This window comes from Aythya fuligula, chromosome 13 (genome assembly GCF_009819795.1).
Source record: "Aythya fuligula isolate bAytFul2 chromosome 13, bAytFul2.pri, whole genome shotgun sequence".
Lineage (NCBI taxonomy): Eukaryota > Metazoa > Chordata > Aves > Anseriformes > Anatidae > Aythya > Aythya fuligula.
The window spans coordinates 6682904-6700879 of NC_045571.1; the positions used below are offsets into that span (position 1 = coordinate 6682904).

General features: G+C 52.6%; 3 protein-coding genes across 3 annotated transcripts; all 3 read right to left on the minus strand.

Annotated features, from left to right (window-relative positions):
- Positions 1-515: 515 nt before the first annotated feature.
- Positions 516-9701, minus strand: SLC25A14 (solute carrier family 25 member 14). The gene is made up of 9 exons (XM_032196343.1): positions 9564-9701; positions 9343-9490; positions 8457-8551; positions 7209-7294; positions 6419-6514; positions 5278-5402; positions 4075-4210; positions 2919-2999; positions 516-2125 (listed from the first exon to the last, which is right to left on the minus strand). Exons 1-9 carry the CDS (start codon positions 9625-9627, stop codon positions 2084-2086), a joined length of 873 nt encoding a protein of 290 aa, XP_032052234.1. The 5' UTR covers positions 9628-9701; the 3' UTR covers positions 516-2083.
- Positions 9702-9878: 177 nt separating this feature from the next.
- RBMX2 (RNA binding motif protein X-linked 2) lies at positions 9879-12705 on the minus strand. The gene is made up of 6 exons (XM_032196490.1): positions 12694-12705; positions 12471-12586; positions 12273-12324; positions 12065-12194; positions 11749-11929; positions 9879-10811 (listed from the first exon to the last, which is right to left on the minus strand). The coding sequence occupies exons 1-6, from the start codon at positions 12696-12698 to the stop codon at positions 10372-10374; spliced, it is 924 nt and encodes a 307-aa protein (XP_032052381.1). The 5' UTR covers positions 12699-12705; the 3' UTR covers positions 9879-10371.
- A 145-nt stretch (positions 12706-12850) lies between these two features.
- RAB33A (RAB33A, member RAS oncogene family) lies at positions 12851-17336 on the minus strand. The gene is made up of 2 exons (XM_032196491.1): positions 17030-17336; positions 12851-13352 (listed from the first exon to the last, which is right to left on the minus strand). The coding sequence occupies exons 1-2, from the start codon at positions 17258-17260 to the stop codon at positions 12897-12899; spliced, it is 687 nt and encodes a 228-aa protein (XP_032052382.1). The 5' UTR covers positions 17261-17336; the 3' UTR covers positions 12851-12896.
- Between the last annotated feature and the right edge of the window lie 640 nt (positions 17337-17976).

Consider the following 17976-nt stretch of genomic DNA (forward strand, 5'->3'; position numbering starts at 1 on the left):
TCAGCAGGTGTTTTCACGAGACCATCACTTAGCAGCACAGACCTCAAGTTGTGAGACCACAGCTGGCCCAGCAGGTACCACAGGCAGCAATTCCTCCTTCCCATAGTGCCAGTTCACATTTCTGCTGCAGAATAGCCCCCACAGCCCACCACCACCCACTGCCCCTGTTATGACCTTGAATGCTCTAGGAAGATGCCTCAGCACACAGGCACACTGCAGAATGGCACAGCCACTGAAGGCAGAGATGGTAACGCCTTCAGGGCATGAACATGGCCAACACAGAGGGGGGCAGCTGTGGCCCTGGTAGCTCAGGTACCCCTGCTTCCTGAGGCAATTGTAGGATCTGTATCAACACGTTTGACTAACTGGGGGTTGAGGGGGTCAAGGGGCTGAGGACCACTCAAGCAAGTGGAAGGAGCATCTCCAAAGCCATGTGGGGAAGCTGATCCAAAGATGGGGGAAAGAAGAGCCTCTCATCAGCACCTCGCATTGAAAAATACAAACAACAAAGTGGCCATGGATACATTCTTTATGCATTTCTGAGGAGCTCCTTGTGGCAGCCTGAAGAACAAAACAGGTTAGCAACAGCCGATAGCAAAGAACTGTCACATGAGCAGTCCAAAAATTAACAACAGCAATATAGCATGGAGTTGCACAGAAGAAACTGCTCCAGAACTGAAGATACAGGAACACCAAAGAAAACCGAAAGAATATATGGAACTGAAGTTAAATTACATCTCTCAAATGGACTCATATTCATCCATCACGTAACTATTTATTTACTTGTAATGTTTAGAAATTCTCTTGAAGAGTAAAGCAAGGTGAAGCATATGCATGTTGTCCATTTCTTTCAATCCACTGTTCCCAGTCTCTGGTATCTTGTGGTTTAACTCTGAAAACAATCCTCCCAGCCCTACGAGAAGGAGCTGTGGCCCTGTAGGAATACCTACAGGCTGCTACTCTGTTCATGGCATGATTTAAGTTCAGGAGTTTACTGGAGTCAAATTCCTTATGCATTCAGCTAGTACAGTACACCTAGGTCTTTGCAAAACCACAGCAAACAATTCCCTCAGTTCGGCTGAACATCCCTTATGCAATTTGCACAGAAAATCGCGGTTTACAGCGCTCGTGAACAGGAAGCATTGCTGTATGTCACAAGAGACCTTCATCCAAACTAAAGCTTCCCCATAAAGAAGGAAGGAAATAGGAAAACCTAAGCTGTTTGCTTTCACAGACATATGCATTAAAACAAAACAAAACAAAACAAAACAACACAGAAGAGAATGATGAAAATAACCTGATGTTCTGCTTCACACTGGAAATGTTAGACCATCATCTTAAAGTGGGGCATCTGAGTTCAGTTTTAAATCAATTTACTTTGCTTTAAAATAATATAAACAATAAGGTTATGAGAGACTGAGGTTTTGCAAAACTAAGGTAACAATTTCCTGACAGTAACAAACTGTGTTTTAGAAACTTTTATATTACAACAAAACGTAAAAATTGATAAGAAAAAAATATATATTTGGGGGAAAAAAAAGATACACATCGTGCAGAAAAAAATACTTCATGTTCTCCCCAAAGGCAGACACACCATCTGCTCTGGAAAATATACCTACTGTAAGTCTGCACAAACACAAACTCATACCATCCAGTCAATAAATAATTTAATGAGGTTACAGATCTGCAAGAAAACATGACAGCACCCCTTTTCCAGCCTCCAGCCTCACCCCACAGGCACGGCAGAACAATGCACATGAGCCAAACAACTAACCACAGCTGCATCAAAAGGCCACTGGAATGCACAGATCTTCACAGAAGATATTGCTTCAGGCCCAGACACTTGTACACAGTTAATACTTGCTTCTGTGTGAAAAAAAACAACATGCAGTACCTGCAATCAGCCTCTCAGTTATACTTCAGCCAGAACATGCTCCAGGGACCATGCATTTGGGGGAGGGGGAGAGTCCAGACCCACATGTACCAACACATCAAAAGACGGGGATGGTGAAATGAAGAGGAAGGCTGCAGCAAAATACTGCTGCAAGTCTTGAAGATGACACCCACGGAATGCAGCCAGCTCTCAGAACGGAAGTCGCTTCAACTGCTCATATGTGATAAAAAACTGAAGAGAAAGTTAAGGAATTGGGACAGACAAATATATATATAGCAGCTGCACTGAACCTCCCTCATAACCAGGCCGTACCTGACAAGGCAAGGCAGGTAGATCAGCACAGAAAGCCCGTGGGAAAGTCCCTCTTCCAGGCAGCATAAAGTGATCTGTAGAGGTGGAAGAGAGCTGCAGGAGAGCTACCAAGAGGGAAGAGACTGACCCAGAAGCAAGCTGGGTCAGGCTTGCCAAAACCACTGAGAATGGGAGGCGACTCTAACCCCAGACTGGGACTTCCTAAATTTTGAATTCTTTAAAATAAGCTGTATACACAATTTCAGAGGGCCAGAAGGACCATTACAGCAATCCGGAAGTGCTGATTCTGCAGAGCAGATCAGCACCTGTCCTAAGGGCAGAAATTCACCAGGCTTTCCCCAAAAAATGGGAGCCAATCCAGAAACTGCTGCACCTCTAGCAGCTCAAGCCAAATGGAAAGTTTAAAGCCAAACACTTGAGAGCACTTACTTTACAGGAAAGTATCCACGCTGCTGCACTGGCAGTCCCTGCACTAACCACCTACAGAGTTTTTAGAAGTAGCAGTCGCCAACAGTGGCATTTTTTGGCACTTGAACCATCTGCAGCCACATCGGTTTACATCTGTCCAAGCAGAACAGGGAGTTCACTTTGGGCTACTGCGAGGAAGACAAAGAGGTACACCGTCAGCGTGTCTGCTCTGAACTTCTACTTACAGCTTGTCCTCCCCTGCCTGTCCATGTTCATGGCCTCCCAGCAGCACACTGAAGGATACAATGATGTTCCAGGGACCGAGCCGAAGCCAGTTTGGCCAGAAGCCTTTATAGAGTGCAAAGAATCCCTCGCTCTTCCATGTCTGCGAAGAGAGAGGAGTTATCAGTTATGAGACACTACTCAACCCACAAGTTTTTACTTTTTTCCCTCCCCTCTCTATTCTCTCCCCCATCCCACTGTGGTGGAGGGGTGTGAGCAAATGGTTGTGTGGTGCTTAGCTGCCTGCCGGGTTAAACCACAGCATTCACTAACAAAGCTTTCTCCCGTAAGGCTGGAAGAATGCTCAAGCTGGCAAAGGAGATCCCAGGAAAGTGACTCTAGACCCTTTTCTGGTTTAGAACACTGACAAGTCTGTTCTCTCACAGTGCAATCTAACTGCTCAGAACAGTGGTGTATCTTGTAGGAAATCATAGAACAGCTGAGTCTGATAGGGATGTCTGGAGGCCATCTGGTCCAATCCTCCTGCTCAAGCAAGACCACCCAGAGAAGGTTGATGGCTGCTCAAGACCTCCAAGGAAGGAGACTCCAAAACCTCTGAAAAACATATGCCAGTGCTTCATCACCCACACAGTATGGAATTCCTTCCTGATGTTTAGAAGGAACCTCTTTTGTTCCAGTTTGTGCCCATTGCCTCTTATCCTGTCACTGAGCACACGTTCAAGCTGGTGTCCACCTGTACACCCAGGTCCTTTTCTTCAAGGCTGCTCCCCAGCTGGGCAGCCCCCAGCATGTCCTGGGGTTGTTCCTCCCCATGAACAGGACTCTGCACCTCTCCTTGCTGACCTTCAGAGGGTTCCTGTCAGCCCATTTCTCCAGCCTGTCCAGATCCCTCTGGAGGGCAGCACAGCCCTCTGGTGAATCAGCCCCACGCCCCACTTTCGTGTTGTTTGCAAATTTACTGAGGGTGCAGTCTGCCTCCTCACCCAGACCATTAACAAAAATGTTGAATGGGAATGGACACGGTTTTGACCGCTGGGGTACTACGCTCAGTACTGGCCTCCACCTACACTTTGTACCACCGACTGCTACCCTCCAGGCCTGGATGATCAGCCAGTGTTTGATCCACCTCACTGTCTGCTCATCCAGCCCATATTTCAACAGCTTGAATTTGGCCAGCTTCTAAAAAACAGGAATTTGCCCACCTGTTACCTCCTTACCTTCACGAGACCATCCAGAGTGCCCTTATAGAGCTCCACGCTGCCCACAATTGCTCGCTGGTTCATCATCCGTGTCCGCACCACGTCCACAGGGTTGGAAGCAATGGCCCCAGCCAGCCCACACGTAAAACTGGAACTATACATACACCAAAACATCAGAGAGGAGTAGCTGAGTATGGCCAATCTGGCTCAGAAAGGCCGTGACAGAAGCACAAGAATATCTTTCACTGAATGTTATGATGGGTATTTAGCAATAAACATTAGCTGTACTCTCTGTTCCCACCCAGAAAAAGGAATCACACCACTCTGAGACCCCAGAGAGCTAAGGAAAGTAAAAGCTCAGTTTCGTCTGATTAAGTCCCTGTCAGAGCCCATTGCCAGGTCTGCATTCTGCAGTCCAGCAAGGGTTTCTTCGTGCTGACAAGGTGACACAGACCTGAAGGCAGCCTCTTGGAAGTGCACATCCTTCTCCCCAGAGCAAACATTTCTTCATGGCAGGGAAGGAGGGAGGAAGACCAAAGACAGCAAGAGGGAGCATGCAGCTGCTAGTCTCCTCCCTGCACATATGGTCTAGTGCTTGTCACCTTCAGCCCACAGCAGGCAAACCCAACAGAAGCACTGCAGCACCTCCAGCTAAAGTGTCCACTAGAAGAATAATAGGAAAATGTAGGTGAAGAAAGATTTTGGGAGGTCTCTAATCCACCCCTTGTTTAGAGCAGGGCTGACTTTAAAACTAGGTCAGGTTGCCCAGGGCGTTCTCTTGGTCAGTTTTGCAAACTTCTGTTTCACAAAACTCTTGCAGCAATGGCTGCAAGCTGACATTGTCTGCCGAGATGAGCACCTAGGACTGGAGCAGCTCTTTTAACTGATTGCTACACAACCAAAACTCCTGCCCGGTTTGTACCAGTGCAGAGACATGGAGCAACAGCATGTCTGGTCTTCAGTGAGCTAAATTCAAGCTGTAACTTCACCAAAAGGGTTCATTAGGTTCCTTTCTCTGGGGAGATCTCTCTAGGGACACTTGCTGGGCATCCTGAGCTGCTCCAATCAACACACCAGATCTCTCAGAAGTATTGAGCTTGTTCTTGGCAGCTCCAGAGCACTTGGCTCTACAAACAGATCTCACTCCAAATCCCAGCTTGCTCCTCTGCTCCACACACCCTGCCAAGCCTGGAGAGTCCAGCAGCTGCAGCAAATACTCACACGAAGTGGGCAAAGATTGTATCGCCCATCAGGCCTGACAGAATTAAGTGCTTCTTGGTAATGTCATAGACTGGCAGTTCCACCCCAACCACGATGGCAGCTCTCTGGGCTGTTGGGACGACACCCTGCAGGGCACAAACATCAGTCACAAGCACAGTTTGCTGCCAGAAGGCCTGCAGCTAGTGTAATATCTCTTCCCACTCCCCTGTCAGGAGCCTTTCTCTGAAAATCTACCCGGAATCCTCCTCACCCTGTCTCACAGCTGTAGCTTTTGAGGTGGACCAGCTCCCTGTCTCCCAGCATTAACTCCAAAGCTAAGAAGGATTCTTCCATCCTGCACCGTGACAGTTTTACTCCAGCTAGATTAACCAGATGTTGCTTCTCTCCTCTCAGCCACTAACACACAGGAATTAGGCTACAATTTACTCATCTTCCCTCACTCAACAGTACCCAGGGGATTCAACATCAAAAGAGATCCTGCACCACAAAACCAGCAGCTGTTTAGAAAACCAGATGGAGTCCTCCCAGGACCAGGTCCTCCTTGCTACATGCCAGCAACTAGATTTTGCTTTGCTAGCACTGTTGATTTAGGAGATGATCGTGTATTACAAAGGTTGTCAGTGGCAGGACATTGATCTGGGAACTGACAAAACAATTACTGGAAAGAAAAAGCATGAGCTTAGGTAAGTGCTATGTTCCATCTGGGAAATAACCTAGCAACCACCCCCTCAGGAAACAGGTAAAAGCACCTACAATTCCACTGAGTACCAGGTCACAGAGAACACAGCAGCAATGCAGAGCTTGGCCATTTCACAGGAACTCTAACATCACCCAAGTAATTCAGGGAAACCCATGTTATCATGACAAAGCTTCCCAGACACTGGAACCAGGAACAACTCTTCAGTGTGCCAAATTATGAGCCATGATCTACCTAGTGGTTGTCCCAAACCAGAGAGAAACAAGACTAGCTTGATCAGTGGAATCCAATTTGAACTGGACCTGTCTCTGCACTGCAACCTGTCTGCAGCACACACCAGCAACAAAGAGGGCTCCATTTCTTCTCTATTCTATTTTCCCCTCTTGCGTGTTTGTCTAAAGAGCAGAATAACCTCAACACAACTATCCATCAGGTGGTGCTCACCCTCCAGAGGCCTCGGGTACCCTCCTGCTGGTAGATATCGATGAAGCTGCCAATCATGCCACCCTGGAATAAACTGCCTTGAGCCTGCATTCGAATCTGAAAGAAATGCACAAGTCAGTGGGATAGCATCAGTGTCTGCTACAAGGGGGACAAGGACAGCAGCTCAACGACTTCCTGGTGGTAAGGAATAATGGGGAAACTTACAGCAGACACTGCTCTCCCACTACCCACACAATCTCTCCCTGCAAACCATGCAGCAGATGAGGGCAGGCAAGCAGAGGGACAGCAACAGGGTGGAAGGGCAGTGAAAAATTCAAGCAACACAGAGTGACAGGCATGGTCTTTCCCTTCTGAAGGCAGCCCGAGAAGGTTGAACCACACAAGGGGGAAGTATGGGAAAGTTCTCCAGACTCTCTACACAACAGGTAGGGCTGAACTGTATCAGCAAAGCTAAGCACAGTCATCAAAGGGAATGGAGCTGAGAAGTTCTGATGGCTGGCTGCCACCCCACTCACCTTTCCCAGTTAAGGTAACACAGCCTGGACCCCTTAAAGATTTACAGATTTCTTGATTTTTAGGAGCTGCCTTTTTTTTTTTTTTTTTTTTTTTTTACTCTTTTTTATCGGCTCTGGGCTTCTACTCCCATTCTCAACAAGCCCAAATTAGCAAAAATAATGCCAGTAGTGGCTTAGAGAACATGTCACCGCAGCTGGGAAAGATGCATCTTCACTGGAAGGCAGGAGCACACAGCAAAACAAGGAAGCTGTCTCTGGCCACATATACTTCTTACCTTCAGCACATCTGTTGGATTGGCAAGCGCAGAGGAGATCACCCCTGAAACCACTCCACAGATTACATTGATTAACAACGTTTCATCTGCAACCAAGAAAAGAATGTCAGATTCTGAAGGTCTAAAGGGAAGGTGTATAGATTGTACTGAACAAGCAAGAAGCTCTGGAAAGAACAGAAAAGGTAAGCTCTCAAATCACATGGTGAAGCTGCACAAGCAGAAACTGGCAACTTGTAATCAGATCAAGGCAGAGCTGTCCCCACAACTGCCTCAGCTGCCAGAGGTAAAAAGTAGAAGCTGAAACAGCAACACGCTGTCAGAGAGAAGCAGGTCTGACTGATGATTCTAGCTGAGCAGAAAAGGAAAATGCCTCTACACATGAAAATTCTAAACAATTATCTGATTTCAGTGCCCAGTGACACATTTCTCACAGTAGAGAACGGCAAGACAGAGGTAGACAAAGTGGGGCAGCTAAACATTTCTGAAGGCAACCTGATACAAATTACTTTTAACCTGGAGCACCAGCTGGCCACACTCTGAATATGTGGCTGCCTTGAGAAAACAGAGAATAGGTGACCCAGGCAGAGAAAGTTAGATGCAATTAGTCCCAGAAAAGGAAAAAAATAATCTCAGACTTCCAGGCCCAGTATTAGAGTGATAGTTATGTTGGAAGAAGGTATGGCCCTTTGCTGGTACTGACCACCGCACTTTCCAGCGGAGACCAGGCCACTGGCTGCCCCAGGCCTGTAGGAAGACAAATATTCAAACAACAGTACTCACAACTGGAAACGCTGCAACAGCGAGTGAGGAGGGGTGTGCAGCCTTGTGTATGGGTGTAGAGCCATACACAGGAAGAGGGTGGGTTGTTGTTGTTGTTTTTTGTTGTTTGTTTGTTTGTTTTGTTTTTGTTTTTGTTTTGGGGTGGGGGGCTCTGAAACCACAAAACAGAGATAAACGCTGGGGAAAGTAAAGGTCTGTCTGGAGGGGCAGGTGTTTGGCTTAAGGGTCATTTCTGCGACTGTGGGCAGTGCCAAGCACAGTGAGGCTCAAATCTATGTTGAAAGCTGTCCTTGCTGTTATTATACAAATAAAAGGCGCAGCAGAAGATGAAAACAACTCAATTTCTTTGACAATTTGTAGCTGGGAAAGGTGGCAGAGGAAGGAAGGAGCCAGACCACACAGAGCAGAAAGCGCACAGCTCTGTGCTGCACCTCCTGCGGGAAGAGACCTGCCTGCACCGACACCGACCTTCCAGGCGATCCACGAACAGCCGCTTCAGGCTCTGGTAAATGCCGATCTTGATGGTGCCGTAGGACGCCTGTCTCAGCAGCGCCGGGGCGATCCTGAGCAGGGGAACAAACGAGACCCGGCTGAACCGAATTCAGCAGTGTGCTCAGGTGGCCACGAAGGCCAACAGCATCCTGGCTTGTACAAGAAGCAGTGTGGCCAGCAGGGCTAGGGAAGTGATTGTCCCCTCTGGTGAGGCTGCACCTTGAGTACTGTGTTCAGTTTTGGGCCCCTCGCTACAAGAAGGACATCGAGGTGCTTGAAAGAGTCCAGAGAAGGGCGACAAAGCTGGTGAGGGGCCTGGAGAACAAGTCCTACGAGGAGCGGCTGAGAGAGCTGGGCTTGTTCAGCCTGGAGAAGAGGAGGCTCAGGGGCGACCTTATCGCTCTCTACAGGTACCTCAAAGCAGGCTGTAGCGAGGTGGGGGTTGGTCTGTTCTCCCATGTGCCTGGTGACAGGACGAGGGGGAATGGGCTAAAGTTGAGCCAGGGGAGGTTTAGGTTGGATATTAGGAAGAAATTCTTTACTGAGAGGGTTGTGAGGCATTGGGATGGGCTGCCCAGGGAAGTGGTGGAGTCCCCATCCCTGGAGGTCTTTAAAAGCCGTGTAGATGTAGAACTGCGTGATGTGGTTTAGCAGAGGCCTGGTTAGCGCTAGGTCAGGCTGCACGGGGTGATCTTGGAGGTCCCTTCCCACCCAGACGACTCTGGGCCGTGCACGCTGCCCTCGCAGGCCCCACACGCCGGTGACCCCCCCGCGGCCCCAACCCGCCAGAGGCCCCGGTACCCCGATGCTCGCCCCCACGCCCCCTTCCCGGTGTCCCCCGGCCCCGGGCCCCGCCGCTTACCCCGAGTAGAGGGCGCGGCCGCCCTCCTCGCGGCAGATGCGGAACAGGGCATGGAACATGCCCCGGTAGCGCACCTCGCGGAACCGGGCGTCGGCGCTCTGCCCCTGCACCTGCAGCCGCGTCTTGGTCAGGTCCACGGGGAAGGTGCCTGCGGGGAGAGCGCCCGTCAGCGAACCGGGAGCGGGATCGGTACCGGTACCCGCCACCGAACCCCTCCTCACCGAACTCGGCCACGATGGAGGCGAGCCCGCCGTACACGAAGGGTTTCCAGCTCAGCGCGGACATGGCATGGCCGCGGGCCGCCCCGCCGCCGGAACCGGAGCCGAGAGCGGAACGGGAACGGGAGCAGCGACGGGAACGGGAACGGGAACGGGCACGGAACGGGAACCGGGAACCGCCCCGGCACGGGCGGCGCGCGCAGCCGGCGGCCGGCGCCCCCTGGCGGCACCGGGCTGAGGCCGCGGCCCCGCCGTGCACCCCCCCCCTTCCCCCATCCTGAACACAGTACGACAAAAAAAACAAAGCACACCGGGAAATGAGAGTGCTGCTTCAGTTCTCTCTTCTGGTTAACGATCAGTTTTATTAAGAAGAGTTTAAAAAAATAAACACAAAAATAAAGCACCCTAACTCAACAGCACGTCTCTTGGGGTTCATCACACGAGGAAGATGCGCTGGGTGCACCCAGGACACACAGGCAGCGTGTCAGGCTTGCAGGCACCCAGCAGCCTCTCACTGCAGACACAGGGGATGCTCCCACCAGGATGGTGCCGGGCAGTTTGGAGAGCAGCACCCTGCCACCCTCAGCAACCACCTTTGCTCTGCAGGGTGCCTGCCAGCACAGACAGCAAGGAGACCCCTGTCCGAGAAGTGAAATGAGAAACAAAGTCGAAGCTGTGGGAGGCGAAAGCACCAGCTGGGGTATCCACACAGAGGTGTCAGGAAGCCCTGCACAGGTTTTTGTCCAGGCTCAAGGAGCACAGCTGTCTCAGGGGGAGCAGCCATAGCCCTAAGGGGTGCTCACATGAGAGCTCAGTAGTGGCTGGAATCTCTAGTGGAACCCCGCTCCCTGTGCCTGGAATGGGGCTCTCTGGTGCTACTCTCCCGCTGGTCCCTGGATCTGGTCCCCTCGGACTCTTCTCGCCTGCTGCTGTGCCTTTCACTCTTCCTGCCAGTCTCTTCTCTCTCTTCCCGCAAACTGTTTTGTCCCCTGTGTTCCTGGGAGCTCTTTTCTCCTCTTCTCTCCGACTGCCTCTGATGCCTCTGCTCTTCCTCTTCTCGTTGCATCCTGCTCGCATGTTTCCTCTCAGACCCATTCCAGGACTGATGACTCCCACTGGCATATCGGTCATAAGCAGGATCCTCCTTCTCCTTTTTAATCTTGATTTTAGGATGTGCCTCCTCAGCAGATGCTGCCCTCTTCACAGACTGTGAGCTCTGCTTTTGCCTTTCTTGTCTACTCTTCTCTTTATCTGAAACAAAAGATTCATCTTTAGGGGTAGACAGTCTTGCAAGCATTAGCTCAGCTCCTCAAGCTCTGCTACCTAGCACCACAGCATCTTTCCAACTCCACTCCCATTTTGAGTTCCTCCCACCCTTGGCCCAAGCTTCATACTTCACAGTCTCTTTACCCCCCCAGATATCCTATTCTACTGCCAAACCTGACACTTTTCTTCTCCAATGTGAGTCACCCTAAGTCCTTCTTTAACATTTGTCACCTTGTGTTATCTCCAGCTAGGTTGCTCTCATGATTTTGAGCAATTTTTGCAACGCTTAGCATCTACTGTAAATTCTGTTTTCTAAGCAATGTACACACAACAAGAATGTCACTGGATCTGGAGAATTTCCATAGTTGACAATGATTCTCTTCCCTCTTCACTCCCCTTTGCCTCTCTCATTTTTGCACATCTCTTCAGCTCTGCGCAACATCTTGTCTCCAGCCTTGGTTTCGTGCTTATTTTCTTTCCTCCAACCCACTTTTCTCAAACTAGGACTCTACCTGACTTATACCACCCTCTCCCCCATGCTAAGGCCCCATCCCGTGTCCTCAATCTGTGCAGCACAGTACTGAACTACTGTATTGATAGGGGAATAGGATGCAGTAAAGACAGGTCTCAAACCCAGATAACATAACTGCCTGTCACAGAGACAGTCCAGGTGAGTGACAGAAGCTTCCTCTGCACGCTGCAAGCACCAGGCTGATTTCAGAATAACCAACACCCCCACCCCACGCCAACATCACCACGCCAAATCAGCTCAACCTGGAAGCCAGAAGCCACTTCAGGCCAGAAGCCATTTCAGACACCTATTCCTGCTGTTCCCACTAATGCTGCTTCCATGAGCTAAGGGCCCTGGAGACCCATGCAGTCCCACCCATCCACAGTAAAGACTGGCAGGAACATGTTTCACCTTTTTGCTTTTTTGCTGGCACATCATCATCTTCTGACAAAGAATCAGACGACGAATGAGGCGGTGTTTTAACTCCACAGCCTTTTGCGTGGAGAGTTTTTGTGACCTCATCTAAATCATCGGAGTCCTTGGGAGGCCGATAGTTGGCCACGTGGTCCACTCGGATTGTCCTTCCTTTGATCTGCAACAGGAGTCACGTAGTTAGCAAAGCTATGGACCCACTCCCTGCGCCCTGTGGGACACCAGAGAACCGCAGGGCCAGCTCAAACCACTCGTCAGGAGTAAAAGCAGCCGCATCGCAGGCAGCTTCACTCACCTTGATTCCATTGAAGTTGTCGACAGCGAGAATGGTGCTCCTCTGGTCTTCATAGCACAGGAAGCAGAAGCCTTTGGACTTCCCGGTCTTCTTGTCCCGCACCAGATTGATGTTCACCACCTCCCCGTACCTGAAACACACCGTGAGCACCCCGAGCAGCCGCACGGGCACGGCCCCATCGCTGTGGGGCCGGGGCCGAGGCACTTACTGTGAGAACACGCAGATCACATCCCCCTCCGTCAGCTCGTAGGGCAGCCCACCTGCGGGGAGAGCAGCGGCGCTGCGGCACCGGGACGGGCACCGGGACCGGGATCAGGATCAGGGACCGGGATGGGGACCGGGACCGGGATCTGAGAGCGGCCACAGCCGCCCCCCCCCCCCTCTTTCCCCCCTCCGCCGCCCGTACCGACGAAGACCCAGGCGCTGTCCTTGTACTCGGCGTGCCACGACACCGCCTCCTGCACGCCCAGCTCCGCCTCCCGCGCGTTCAGCTCGTTGATCAGCTTCACCTTCGTCAGCGGGCTGGGGGCGAGGGCACGGTGAGCACGGGGGAACACCGGGAGCACCCGGCCTTACCCCCGTGTCCCCTTTCCTCCCTCCCTCCCCCCGCCATCATCCCCACAACCTACTTCATGGCGGCGGCGGGGCGCGGGAGCCCGCCCACCCCCGCGCATGCGCGCTCCCGCGGGCCGGGCCGGGCCGTACCGGGCCGGGCCGCACCGGGCCGGGCCGGGCCGGGCCGCACCGGGCCGTACCGGGCCGCGCAAAGCAAGAGGCGGGGCGCAGTGCAGCCTCACAGACTTTATTGGTAGCAGCGGCGGGGCCGCCCGGCTCAGCACGGGCAGGCGTTTTTACCGTTGGCGTCGCGCGTCAGCTCCAGGCGGTGCCCCCGGCCCGGCCGCCTCTCCACATCGCGGTAGAGCAGCGATTTCTGCGCCTTGAGCCGGCAGGCCAGGCACATGAAGATGGACTCCACGTTCTGGCTCTCCTTAGGGTCCTTGGCTGAGGTCTCGAACAACAGCATGTTGTGAGCGTCAGCGAACTTCAGGGCCATGCTGGACGGCACCTGGATCAGGTCCTTCAAGTCACACTTGTTCCCCACCAGCACCTTGGGGACGAGGGGGGGCACCGCGTGCCCGTTGCACTCCTCGATCCACATCTTGAGGTTGGTGAAGGAAGTCATCTTCGTGACGTCGTAAACGAAGACGACGGCATGCACGTTGCGATAGTAGTGCTCTACCATGCTCTTCCGAAACCTCTCCTGGCCAGCCGTGTCCCACACTTGCACCTAGGAAGCAAAGCACAGTGTTCTTGAGGCACGCACGGAAAGGAGGCTCACAGAGCACCGAGTGCCCACCCTGAGGCAGGGCTTGCTGCTTCACGAGTACGTCGGTGTGTTTAACTTGCTGCGGAAAGCAGGAGGGCTTCCTGCTGTTCCACCTTTGACAGTGCATCATGGAGCAACAGCACTGAGCCATCTCCAGGACACGGGCAAGGCCAGCACACTGAGAGGGGCAAGTTCTTATCTAAATGAAGCAGGGTTGTTGGATGAGTTACAGGTTTGGGGGCATATGCTGGCAGTGTCCAAGGCTGTGTATGACAGTGTGTATGCTTGTGTAATTCAAACAGTAAGCCTAGCTCATCTAGTAAGAGCGATCACATCAGCACTTTCCTTCATTTTCAATACTCTCAGACAAGGGCTAGGCTCTACATGGCATATCCCATTTCTCAGTCATTGCAAATGGTCCATTATATTCAAAAGAATTGACAGTGCCCTTTAATTGTGTGTGCTCTAAGTGAGAAAAATCCCTGCGTGATGACTTACCTGACTGAAACGCCTTGCCAGACAGCCCTCCTCTTCCTAATGCACTTCACCATCATCCCCACCACCAAAACAAATGCCACAAAATGCTTCCCTTTTCAGAAACATTTTTGCACCAGATCAGGACATTGGCCCACCTAACCCTATGCCATAAAAAAGAACCCGACAGAATTGCAACAGTACAGAAGAGGCAGGGCAAAGAAAAGAGCAATGTTCCCACGTGGTGCTCTGCCTGGGGATGGATAAAGAGCCAAATGAGAACTTAAGGGTTAGGATTAAAGAGCTGTTGAGGTTCCTGGAGAGCGTTGGTGGCAAATTCCTGACCCAAGTGGCAGAGGAGACGAGGAGGTGCTCTGCTGGGCGTCATACCAACAAGGAAGGGCTGTCATGGTCGAAGCCATCTCATTGACCATGAGATGGTGGAACTCAGGATCCCAAGAGGAAGGAGTAGGGCAAAATTTCAGACCACAATGATGAATTTTGAAAAGGAAAGACAGAAGATGGGCCCAAGAAAGCTGGCTAATATTCAAAAAAAAGCATCCCAGTGAACAGGTAGTCAGGCAAACAGGCCTAGAGGCATTGCTAGACAAGGTAAGAGCAGTGGATATTGCCTACGTGCGCTTTCAACAAAAGCTTTCAACACTTGTCTGCCATAAGATACTCACAGAGAAGCTGATGAAGTCTGTCTGGATGAGCAGTGGGGTGGATCAAACACTGGCTGATCATCCAGGCCTGGAGGGTAGCAGTCGGTGGTACAAAGTGTAGGTGGAGGCCAGTAATGAACGTAGTACCCCAGCAGTCAAAACCGTGTCCATTCCCGCTCAACATTTCTGTTAACGGTCTGGGTGAGGAGGCAGACTGCACCCTCAGTAAATTTGCAAACAACACGAAAGTGGGGCGTGGGGCTGATTCACCAGAGGGCTGTGCTGCCCTCCAGAGGGATCTGGACAGGCTGGAGAAACGGGCTGACAGGAACCCTCTGAAGTTCAGCAAGGAGAGGTGCAGAGTCCTGTTCATGGGGAGGAACAACCCCAGGACATGCTGGGGGCTGCCCAGCTGGGAAGCAGCCTTGAAGAAAAGGACCTGGGTGTACAGGTGGACACCAGCTTGAACATGAGCCAACAGCGTGCCCTTGCCACAAAGAAGGATAACGGTGTGCCAGGCAAAGTATCACCAGCAGGTTGAGGAAAGTGATCCTTCCCCTCTGTTCAGCACTGTTGGGGTGGCATCTGGAGTACCATGTCCAGTTCTGAGTTCCCCAGTGCAAGAGAGACATGGAAATGAAAAGGGCCTTCAAAATGATAAAGAGGTTGGAACAGCTCTTGTATCAGAAACTAAGAGAGCTGGGGCTGTTCAGCATGGAGAAGAGAAGGCCCAGGGCACATCTCACCAGTGTTATAAATATGTATATATATAAATGTGATAAATCAATCTTATCAATATGTATAAATACCTGGACAGAGGGTGCAAAGAAGCAGCCTGGCTCTTTCAGCATTGCCCAGCAACAGCAGAAGTTCCTTCTAAACCTCAGGAAGCACTTCTTTACTGTGTGGGTGACAGAGCACTGGAGCAGGTTGCCCAGAGAGGTTACAGAGTCTCCCTCCTTAGAGATCTTAAACAGCCACCTGGACATGGTGCTGGGCAGCCTGCTCTGGGTGGTCTTCCTTCAGCAGGGGGATTGGACCAGATGGCTTCCAGAGGTCCCTTCCAACCTGCACCTTGCTCTTCTGTAAGAACTTCTGTAAGCTGCAAGCTGGCAATTTCTAAATTACTGTGATTTACCTGAACCACCCTGAATTGTGACAGTGCCTGCCCCACAATCTTTCAGAGAGAAAAAATGTTGGCAACAGAGATACCTCTCATTCATCTCCATGCCACTTTATCCCAGGCTGTTTAGTTCTGGGCAGAGCAGCAGCAGGAGCCCCAGGCCTCTTGTCCCCAAGGTGCTTGCTGGGAACAAGTGCAACTTAAAGGAACTGATCCCACCTCCCCATTTGGATGCACGGTCCTAGGAGAAGGGCAATTTGCTGCCCTGCCTCCCAGTCCTGTTTGCTGGAGCAGAAGTAATATCCAAAGGTAGAAAGCATGGCAATATTTCCAAGCTAGTGGCCATAGGACAGCTTCATGCCAGCCTGCACTATAGCTTGTAACACAGACAGGGGGCACTGGATGGAGCTGGGCAAGGCACAGGGGGGAAATGAACACCTTTCGTCTTAAAGAGAGGAAAAAAATCGTGGTCAGTTTAAAAGCACAATTAAAGTTCTTATCATCCAACATTAGCTCTACATTCACTGTGATTGGCCCCTCAACTTTTGATTCTCCATCTGTCTGCAAAATATAGCAGTATGGGCTTCTTCCAGAAGTCAGTCTTTCACATAGACTGCTGCTTGTGCTGATCTACCTAACCAGGTAAGCCAAGATCTGCTGCAAACTGCGCTTCCCAAGCTGTTTTCTACCCACTGCTCGTTGATCTGCGGATCTCCTCAGCTCTGAGCTAATGCATTTCTTTACTGTTGCTGGTGTACATACAGCAAATTAGTTCTATTTTAGTTCCCTTGAAACTGCATCCTCCGATTGCCTGCTAACATTCCTGTGCATTAACATCAGAGCTGTCAGGCCCGCTGCAACCAGCTAGTGCAAGCTCCTGGCTTTCCAGCAAGCCTCTAGCCAGCCTACAGCCATATGCTCTCGTGGTTTCTGTGTGAGCTGTGCTCTGGTTTCTGCACACAGTTCCTTCCTCCAGCTCCCTACAGCTTCACCCCTTTGCTGCTGTGGTCGAGCCTCTGAAGCCGGGGCCGGCCTGGCGCTGTGAGGACCCCGTTACGCCAGATGCTTGCAGCGTCTCGCTCCGAGCTATTGTTTCAGCCCCCCTGCAGACTCAAGCAAACAGCATATAAATAGCAAAAAAAAAAAGCAACGTGGCTATTTATTAACAGCAGCGGCGTGTTGGGAGGACGTCTCCACAGCGCGGGGAGGGAAAACCTTCCCGTGGCCCTCCCTCAGGACGGAATGGGAACGGGAGAGCCCCGAGGGGTGTCCGGCAGGCACAGATTCGGCCCCGTGACAGGGAGCGGGGCCGCCGCCAGCCCCGGCTGCGGGTGCGCTGCGGGTGCGGTGCGGGTGCGGGTGCCGCCGCGGCCCACCTTGATGCGCTCGCCCTCGATCTCCACCGTCTTCTCGCGGAAGTCCACGCCGATGGTGGCCTCGGTCTTGTCGGGGAAGGTGCCCCCGCAGAAGCGGAAGGTCAGGCACGTCTTGCCCACGTTGGAGTCGCCGATCACGATGATCTTGAAGATGCGGGTCTGCACGTAGGGCTCCAGCGACGAGTCGGGGCCCGGCGGCCGCCCGCCGCCGCCGCCCGCCGCCGCCGCCATCCCTCACCGCCTCATGGGGCCGCCCCGCGCAGCCCCGCTCCTCACACAAAGGCTGCGGCTGCGGCGGGCGGAGCGGGATCAGGTGGTCGGTGCGGCCGGGGGGCGGCGGCACCGAGCGGCGGCACCGAGCACCAGCGCTGAGGTGGCTCCGCCCCGCGTCACGGACGCCGAGCGGAGCCCGTGAGGCGAGCCCGTGAGGCGAGCCCGTGAGGCGAGCCCGTGAGGCGAGCCCGTGAGGCGAGCCCGTGAGGCGAGCCCGTGAGGCGAGCCCGTGAGGCGAGCCCGTGAGGCGAGCCCGTGAGGCGAGCCCGTGAGGCGAGCCCGTGAGGCGAGCCCGTGAGGCGAGCCCGTGAGGCGAGCCCGTGAGGCGAGCCCGTGAGGCGAGCCCGTGAGGCGAGCCCGTGAGGCGAGCCCGTGAGGCGAGCCCGTGAGGCGAGCCCGTGAGGCGAGCCCGTGAGGCGAGCCCGTGAGGCGAGCCCGTGAGGCGAGCCCGTGAGGCGAGCCCGTGAGGCGAGCCCGTGAGGCGAGCCCGTGAGGCGATGTGGACGGGTTCTCGCTTTTCCCTGTCCTGCACGGTTTCCTCTGCCTGCGCTGGGATGCTCTGTGCAAAAAAATAAAACACAAGAGCAATGCGAGGGGGAAGCAGCCCTGCCCTGCCCTGATCTGTCTGCAGACACCCACGGTGCTCTGAGGGGAGAGGGAGGGTACACCTGCTG

Coding starts and splice junctions, on each gene's coding strand:
- SLC25A14 (XM_032196343.1), bottom strand. CDS start 9,627: ATGTCCGCGCTGAGCTGGAAACCCTTCGTGTACGGCGGGCTCGCCTCC. Junction 9,491..9,563: donor CTCCATCGTGGCCGAGTTCG/GTGAGGAGGGGT, acceptor CTCTCCCCGCAG/GCACCTTCCCCGTGGACCTG. Junction 3,000..4,074: donor CTCTGGATGGTCTCGTGAAG/GTAAGGAGGTAA, acceptor CTCTCTTCGCAG/ACATGGAAGAGCGAGGGATT.
- RBMX2 (XM_032196490.1), bottom strand. Junction 12,195..12,272: donor GTGATCTGCGTGTTCTCACA/GTAAGTGCCTCG, acceptor GGTGTGTTTCAG/GTACGGGGAGGTGGTGAACA. Junction 10,812..11,748: donor GCCAGCAAAAAAGCAAAAAG/GTGAAACATGTT, acceptor CTTTTGTTTCAG/ATAAAGAGAAGAGTAGACAA.
- RAB33A (XM_032196491.1), bottom strand. CDS start 17,260: ATGGCGGCGGCGGCGGGCGGCGGCGGCGGGCGGCCGCCGGGCCCCGAC. Junction 13,353..17,029: donor TCGAGGGCGAGCGCATCAAG/GTGGGCCGCGGC, acceptor TTTGCTTCCTAG/GTGCAAGTGTGGGACACGGC.